Below are 8,811 nucleotides of genomic sequence, written 5' to 3'. Positions count from 1 at the left end.
CTCTTACACTGTGCAGCATAATTTGTGACCCGTTGAAGTCCGCGCCCCTCAGTTTTAGAACTCCGGGTGGAAGTGGAGGTAGGATGTTTTCGCTCCGTTGTTTTGACGCTGAGCCGCTCTGACAATATGAATTTCTACAAAAGACCTGGCTGTTTTCAAGTTCCTAAAACAGATGTTTTAAAGCGAACATGTAGTCGGGAGCAGCTATGTCCCTCCAGCTGTAAGCAGTCCGGGGATGAGTGGGATTGAAGTAGACCGAAACGGGAGGCGGACGTAAAGTGGATCCCGTAAATAAAACATCAAAGCATCTCCTCCCTACATGGAACCTTGTAACGTTACCGTGGAGTAAACGAAAGAGATGGGGAAAGTGATTTAAAACTGGACCTCTAACAAAAAAAATATTTTAAAGACGTGCGGGTTTCTGCTTTAAGCTCCCGTTCGGACTACCGGGATGCTGCGGGGCTGTGCCCCGTTTCAGGAGCCGCGCATCCCGCCTGCAACCATAGGATGGTGCCGATGATGTGCGGGCCTGTGGAGATCCGCCATTTATGACTGGAGACTGATCGACTTATTAGTGGCATCTTTTCGGCGCACCAAGGGTGTTGTAAGCACCTTCTGATTCCTCCTGTAAAAGGTGAGGAAATTCATGCATCCATGACAGCTTGTGGATTATAAAGAGATTCTCGCTTACTGGATGAGCTGCGGGCAAGTATTTAATGGTTTCTGCAAGCTAAAACGAGTTGCATTGGTTTGTTGGTTCTTTGTACCGCGTTGGCGTTGCTTGCAGATGAAGTAATGGAAGAAGCACTGACAAAAACAGCAAAAGTCAGCTTGACAGGTGATGTATGTAGCACATTCATTGGCTGGGTGGAGATCTGCACCTAACATCATAAAATGTGCTTCTTCATCTCACACCAGTATGGTACTCACTGATTTAAGGCAGCAGAAAAAATATATGTATTATTCAAAACACAATCCAGCTTTCTCTTATCCAAGATTATTGGAGCTTTACAGAAACCTGACCAGGCCTTGCTTTCTCTTTTTATTTAGTCTTGTATATCACTTCCTGTATTCTAAACTGCAACTTTTGAAGTACAGACCAATCACAGAAATCTGCAGAAAAATGAATTATGTCCAATTTAAGCTCATATACTTTCAGTGATCACAATTCATTTCCATTTTAACCTTAAAAGTTTTTAAAAGCTGCAGAGAGCTGTCCCCACTGACTGTATAGGTGTATCTCAGTTCATTGGAATGTCATCAAAAAAGGTTTTATCCAGTTCAAATAGTGAGCACGGTGTTTTATCTTGTTTGGACTGATAGAGTTGGAAGTGATACAAAGAAAAAACACTTCTGCACTTTCTAAAGAATAGCACAGAAAAGCTATATGACAAGTAAAACGCTCACTAACAAAGACAAGTTAGTGGTGTGTGTAAGATTCAGAGCAGAGGAATGCACTTAATCCCAAGCCTACAAACTGGCACACAGGGATGGAATGGTTGTGTTGGGGACAGGAAACTGTTGTCTCTTACGGGACTGCCTCATTGTTCTTCAATCACGCTACATCTATTTGGAGACTTTGGGTGGGGGTTAACAGTCCAGTCTGTGAGGTGGGGCATTACACAAATCTTACATGACACTGCAACTGCTTAGGAAAATAATGGAGTTATTTTGAAAAACATACTTTTGAAACAAGATTGATACACATAGCTATTATTCCTCCCTGTCTGACATTAAATCAGACTAAAGCATGCAAAGAAATGTTAAGATTTCCAAAATTATTTCTATTTCCTAAATGCAGGATAAGGAAATACATTTTTTAGGTTTTATTGCCTTTGTCATACTGTAAGTTTCCATTCATTTCCTCACTATTTCGTAGCATTACCTTTTAAATTGTATCACTTGAGTCAAATGTTTTTGGGGGTCCTTTCCACAGGTTTTTTACAATAGTTTGCTGGAATTTTGGCCCATGCATTCCTCCTGACAGACATGCTCAGGTTGACACACCTTCCAGTTCTAACCCTAAACATTTTCTGTAGTACTGAGATCACGCCAAAACATGGACTTTGTTGTTCTCTAGCTACTTTGCCACTAATTTGGTTCCTTGCTAGAGACATTGTCCATGTGGAAGACTCATTTGTGTCCAAGATTTAATTTCCTTGAGTCTTGAGAATTTGCTTCATGACTTCCTCTTGATTATGCAGCAAAATATTCATAGAACATGATGTTCCCACTACTTCTTTACATAACAATGGTGGTTAAGTTCAAACACTTAAATTATAGTTTCATCAGACCACAATATATGCCACAAAAATACCTTTGTTCTTGATTGCATCATTGCATTTATAAAATACAATCTGGCTTTTTATTCTTTTCTTGGAATAGTGGCTTCTTGCCTTCTGACTGGCCTTTCCACCCATGTCTGTACAGGACTTGTTTCAATGTGGACAATGACAGTGTTTTACAAGCTTCAGCAGCATTTGAATTCACACATTTCACAAAAGACACATCTTTGGGTCACAGAACCTATCTTTCTTCTAAACAGTATGATGGGTGAACATTCCCATGGTGTTTGTAAATGTAGGTAATTGTTTAAACAGACAGTTTGCGGAACTTTAGGCATGTGGAGATTGAAACCAAGGATCCACTGGTGTGGCTCCATCCATTGAACTAAGATTTGGGGAATTAAGCTTTCAAAGTCATGACATCATTATCTGGGCTTTCCTAAATCTTTATGGGCATACTCATCTTAGGTCATGCGATCTTTAGAATCGCATGCCCTAGTGAGGGAATAGTGCCCTAAGTGTCCGGCAACTAAAATAGGAAAGGTTTAGTCTGATTAAATGTCAGACAGTGAGCTGAAAGTTTTTGTCATTTTATGCAGTATATGAAATTAACGGGTTGTACACCTATTTCATAAGTCCTTTTACAGCTATACTTTCTGTTGCTAGCATTTCTAATTCATTTTAGTCATATGACTGAGCAAATTTCATATTTTTAGTGTCCAGAAAAATATGGCAATTAACCCAAACATTGGGTTTTAAAAGCAAAACCCAATGTTTGTCTCCCATTCTTTAATAAAGCAGATACTTCTGCTCCAGGAGACCCACTCAAGATGATTCAATGTGGCATCCAAACCTGCCAGGTCAGAACTGAATTTTTAGAAATTTATGACTGACTGGTGTTATGTGTACATTATGTTCTCATTTTTGTGGAAGTGAGTGACAGTGCACATAGGGCTGTAATTATTCCTTGAATGATTCATCCGGTCAAATTACCTGCCTTGAAGCTTGGTTTAACAATTTTTTACTATTTTATTTATGAATATTTTATTTTATCAATTGTTTTAAATTTAATTACTCGATTAATTGTCAGAATAATCAATAAATTACTCAGATATTAAAATACTAGTTTACAACAACCCCAATTCACATTTTAGTTTTACCTTGTTAGAATTTGGCTATTTAACTTACAGTACTTTGCAAAACTTCTAATAGCCATTGAACTTTTTCACATCATCTCAGGTAACAGTCACAAATTTTACTGTACAAATCAACATAAACAGCATTTAATGAAGTGAAGAAAAAGGAAAGTAATACTTGACACAAAAGTGTTAGTTGTGCACTACACAAATCTGGTGGTTATAAAATAGTGACAATAAGAAAGCTATTTGCTTCATGACTTCATTTGCAGTTTACCGCAAATCATCTGAGGGGGAACTGCTGACGTGGAGGAAAGTGTTCTGGTAAAAAGAAGTTTTAATGAAGAACTTAAAGGTGCCTCATGATCATGTGAATGATCACGGACATAATATTTGTCTTATTACTATTCTTACAGTCAGTGATAATACTTCACATATATTAAGAAATATTAACACCTGTATTTTTATTTTATTTTAATTAAGTAGAAAATGTTATTTGGGTTTTTTTTTGGTCTTTGGATTTCTGACACATCTTTCACCCGTTGTATAAGATTGAGTATAACTTTTCCATAAATAATCAAACAAATAAATAAAACACTTATTTGCATAGATGTATGAGAAAAGATGGGTATATTTAGCTTTTATTTGGTAGTTCTGTCTCACAACTGAAGAAACTGAATCACACAATAAATGCCACTTGCTGATATTAATCAGACCATTCTCTATTCTTATGCTAAACCCCCTAATTTCTATCTAGTTCCCCTAGTAACCTGATTAGTGGAAATATTTTGGACAGATTGATGTAAACAAAGCCAGGGCTCTATCTGCAGATTGAAACTGTTACAGCTGTGGATTAGGACACACCATCTGTCAACACTACATTTCCCTTCACCATTCCCTGGATTAACCCTGGTGCAGGATGAAAGACACTTAATCTCCTGGAGAGCTTCAACTTTCCATTTCTAAAGAAAAGGGGTGGTTTAGTTGTTCCTTTGCTATAGTGTTTTGTTATTTTCAGAAGAAGCAGAAACTGTTTAAGCACATTGTGGTGACATCAGAAGGCATCCAGATAGCAGAAATTGAGGAGCTCACTCTTGTGCTATTTAAAACCTTATCTGGCCAGATGTGTTTATATGTGAGGAGGGGTGTTAATAACTGCTGCATTGCTGCACCAATGGAGTCAAGGCTATTGCTCGGATACAAGCAATGTGCTAGTGTCCCCTAATGACTAGTAACTGCCCCAAGCCTAGTAACTGGATGCCATCAAGAATTTACAAAAAAAAAAAACCCAAAAAACTACCAGTGAGTGTTCTCCATCACTAAGGAGGAATTTTAGCTCGCATTGCAGGGTTGTTTTAATTCAGCTACTTTTAATGTTTAATGTTTTCCATGGTCTTTGACTAGGCCACTCCAAAAACTAAATTTTTCTTTATTTGAGCTGTTCATAGATGGACTTTGTGGTGTTGGTTAGATCATTGTCTTGCAAAGCATGCTTGCGGTAACACATCGATGGTCGTGCAGGTTCTTGGAAGAGCCTGCAAGAACGCAAAACATCACACTACCTCCACCATTTAAGTATATAATGTTCTTTTTCTGATATTTGTTAGTTTCATACCAGATGTAATGGGACGTACAGTACAGACCAAAAGTTTGGACACAACTGTGTGTCCAAACAACTGTGTGTCCAAACTTACCCTAACCCAAACCAAACCCTGTACTCAATACAGACCAAAAGTTTGGACACACTTTCTCATTGAATTCAATGAGAAGGTGTGTCCAAACTTTTGGTCTGTACTGTACATCTTCCAAAGAAAATCCACAGAATACTGCACAATCAATCAATCAATCAATCAATCAATCAATCAATCAATCAATCAATCAATCAATCAATCAATCAATCAATCAATCAATCAATGAAATTTTATTTGTATAACTCCTTTCAGCAACAAGGCATTTCAAAGTGTGTTACATAATAAAAACAAAATAATACCCAGTTATAGAACACACTGTGAATAACATTGCATAGGGTAACCCTAACCCTAACCCTACATTAGATTATTGATTAATGTTTCATGATTAGGTATTAAAAGCAACTCTAACCAGCTGGTTTTTAGTCTAGATTTAAAGGAAGTCAGTGTTTCAGCTGTTTTGCAGTTTTCTGGAAGTTTGTTCCAGATTTGTGGTGCATAGAAGCTGAATGCTGCTTCTCCTTGTGTGGTTCTGGTTCTGGGGATGCAGAGCAGAACCAGAAGACCTGAGGGGTCTGGAAGGTTGATACAACAACAGCAGTTCTTTAATATATTGTGGTGCTGAGCCTTTCAGTGATTTATAAACTAAGAGTAGGCCTATTTTAAAGTCTATTCTCTGAGCTATATGTCATACTACACATCAAGTATAAAAGCCCCTCACTTGTACTCAACGCAAACTTTAAATGTTTTTCTGTAGCAGAACCTGATGGCATAAATGACACTCTCACCCTCCTGGCCAGTTCAATGTGTTAACTACAAACCTGGTTTAGCCTGGTGGGAAGGCAAGTCATGCCTGGGAGCCCACCAAGCTTACAATGCACTGGGGGAAACCTTGGATAGTTTTGGTACCTACCTTGGTTGAATTGTCACAATTTGGTAGAAGGTTATAGGGACTAGTTGCCAAAGGTTTATGTTTCTTTGAGAACCCAGCAGAGAAGTATTTGTTAGAGACAGACAGGTTTTTCATACCAGCTCCAAGGTTTTTGAATAAACAAGCTTCCACTTACATCCACTTACACAGACTAGAATTTATTTTATTTGATTGTAGCTTACATATGTATTAATCCCCCCCCCCCCCCCCCCCCAGAGTTCTGCCTCTCCCTGTACTTTCAACTGGTTAGAACTTTGACAGGGCCATTCTAACATATAAATAAGATTTGATCTAAACTGCTTGTAGTTCAGGCTATGTGGTTTTGCTTCTTGTCCTAATTAGAGAGGAACTGACCTTCCATGGTTCCTGTGTTTAACTTCATTTGTCTTCTCATCAACCTGACCAGAAGAAAGACATACCCTCAACATAATGCACTATCATGTTATGTAATGGAGACGGTATTAACAGGTTGATGCGCAAAACAATCTGATTTAACCTCAGCCAGTTAGGAAAACATGATCCCGTAGCACTGTATGCAGTATTTCTCTTGCTTGATTTGACTTACTGTCTGTTGAAAATATTTGTTAGAATTATTCTGATTATGTCCCTTCTTCTCTTCCTTCATCCTTCAATCCCTCTCTCCTGTAGGTTTTACTTTCCTTTCTGTGTGGATAACCCTGTCTTCAGTCTCCTCTACCTGTACAGAAGAGTTGGATAATTCTGAATTTGTCTGCTTCTCTTTCCTTAATTCCCCATCTCAGCTACCTCCATTCTGATCTCCAGCCATAATGGAGTCATGGAGGAATCACATGCTTGCTGAGGTTAGGCCACAGTTTGGCTCTTCACTGCCAGACATCTGGAACAAATACTGACATGAAGCTTGATATAGAAAAGAATCCTATAGTTTTAATTCCATATGACCATCTGAACAAATTGAACGTGAGTACTCTTCCCTTTCCCAAAGGAATACCAGCAGCACCAAAGACTTCCTTGCTTAGGAAATCCTAATCTGTATGGTTATGCAGGATTTTCCCTTCTATAAAATTCTCTTCAGTTTCAGTTAAATACGGACAACTCCTAGTGCCTTCTTTTTTTCTGTTGAACCCACTCCATTAACCTCCACCATTCGGCCGTCCCTCACAACCGCAGTCCTCCCCCCTCGCCCCCGTCACCACTCATCCTCTAACTCCTCTTCCCCATCCTCCCTTCTCCACCATCACCACTTCCCTCAGTCCCCCTTCCACGAACAGCTATCTTCGCCTCCTGCTTTCTCTTCTGCCCCAGCCGTGGGCATGGCAGCGGCTGCCACTGCATCCGCCTCTTCTGCATCACCTCCACTACAGACAGCCTCGGCGTCCAACAGCAATGCCCACGAGCACCTGCTGGCGGTGCGCCGCCGTGCTCCGCTCAGTCGACCGTACACAGTGGGACTGGACAACCTCAGCAGTTTGTCGGTACAGGTAACAGCGGGATCTTCAGCTTCGTCGTCCTCTGCTGTGCCATCCGGGACCCAGCTGGAATCAGCCGGCCTGGGACTGCAGAGGGCCAATAGTGACACAGATCTTGTGACCTCTGAAAGCCGCTCATCACTTACGGCGTCCACATACCAACTGACTCTCGGTCAAGGCCACCTGGTGATCTCATGGGACATAAAGGAGGAAGTGGATGCCACTGATTGGATCGGCCTTTATCACATTGGTGAGCTACTGAAACTCTAAGTCTAAAGGGTTTGGTGCAACAGATGAATACTGTAAACCAGGGGTGGGTAATCCCAGTTCTTGTGGGCCAGTGACCTGCAAAGTATATATACAGTATATATATATATATATATATATACAGTACAGACCAAAAGTTTGGACACACCTTTTAATTCAATGAGTTTCCTTTATTTTCATGACTATTGACATTGTAGATTCACACTGAAGGCATCAAAACTATGAATAACACATTTGGAAATATGCACTAAACAAAAAAGTGTAAAACAACTGAAAATACCCCTTATATTCTAGTTTCTTCAAAGTAGCAACCTTTTGCTGTGATTACTGCTTTGCACACACTCTGCATTTTCTTGATGAGCTTCAAGAGGTAGTCACCTGAAATGGTTTTCTCTTCATAGGTGTGCCCTGTCACACCCACTTTATAAGGTAAGTGGGAATTCTTGCCTTATAAATAGTCATGAAAATAAAGAAAACCCATTGAATTAGAAAGGTGTGTCCAAACCTTTGGTCTGTACTGTGTATATATATATATATACATATATATATATATATATATATATCCATCCATCCATCTTCTTCCGCTTATCCGAGGTCGGGTCGCGGGGGTAGCAGCTTCAGAAGGAAGGCCCAGACTTCCCTCTCCCCGGCCACTTCTTCCAGCTCTTCCGGGGGAATCCCGAGATATATATATATATATATATATATATATATATATATATATATATATATATATATATATATATATATATATATATATATATATATATATATATTCACACACACACCAGAGGTTGTGCTAGAATTTTTTGTTATCCGTCATTTTGACTGACAACATAAAAAAAAATCGGTCATGTACTATTATTACCCGTCAAATCATAATCACATTAACATAGGCTATTTAGCCGCATTTTTTATGCGGTTTAGTTAATATTCTCCTAGTTGAACCGTGAAACCAGATCCCATCACACATAAAGCAGATAAATGCATCTAAGTTTTTCTCCATAGTAACAAAAACCACTGACTTTGGCCCCAATAACTTATAATAAATTAAAT

The 8,811-nt window shown here is 39.2% G+C and overlaps 1 protein-coding gene across 3 annotated transcripts in view; it reads left to right on the top strand.

Annotated features, from left to right (window-relative positions):
* Positions 1–68: 68 nt before the first annotated feature.
* Positions 69–8,811, top strand: part of LOC102233552 (E3 ubiquitin-protein ligase HECW2-like) — a 64,709-nt gene continuing 55,966 nt past the window's right edge. For 2 of the 3 annotated variants that reach the window (XM_023329409.1, XM_023329410.1), the window contains exons 1-2: positions 69–634; positions 6,689–7,738. In XM_023329409.1, the coding sequence (XP_023185177.1) occupies positions 7,333–7,738 (406 nt within the window). In that variant the 5' untranslated portion in view covers positions 69–634; positions 6,689–7,332. The remainder of the gene's footprint in view (positions 635–6,688; positions 7,739–8,811) is intronic. The other variant, XM_023329412.1, reaches the window with a different exon arrangement.

Source organism: Xiphophorus maculatus, chromosome 24 (assembly GCF_002775205.1).
Source record: "Xiphophorus maculatus strain JP 163 A chromosome 24, X_maculatus-5.0-male, whole genome shotgun sequence".
Taxonomy (NCBI): Eukaryota; Metazoa; Chordata; class Actinopteri; order Cyprinodontiformes; family Poeciliidae; genus Xiphophorus; species Xiphophorus maculatus.
Note: the sequence above shows the minus strand (reverse complement) of the source record. Positions and strands in the feature narration are given on the sequence as shown.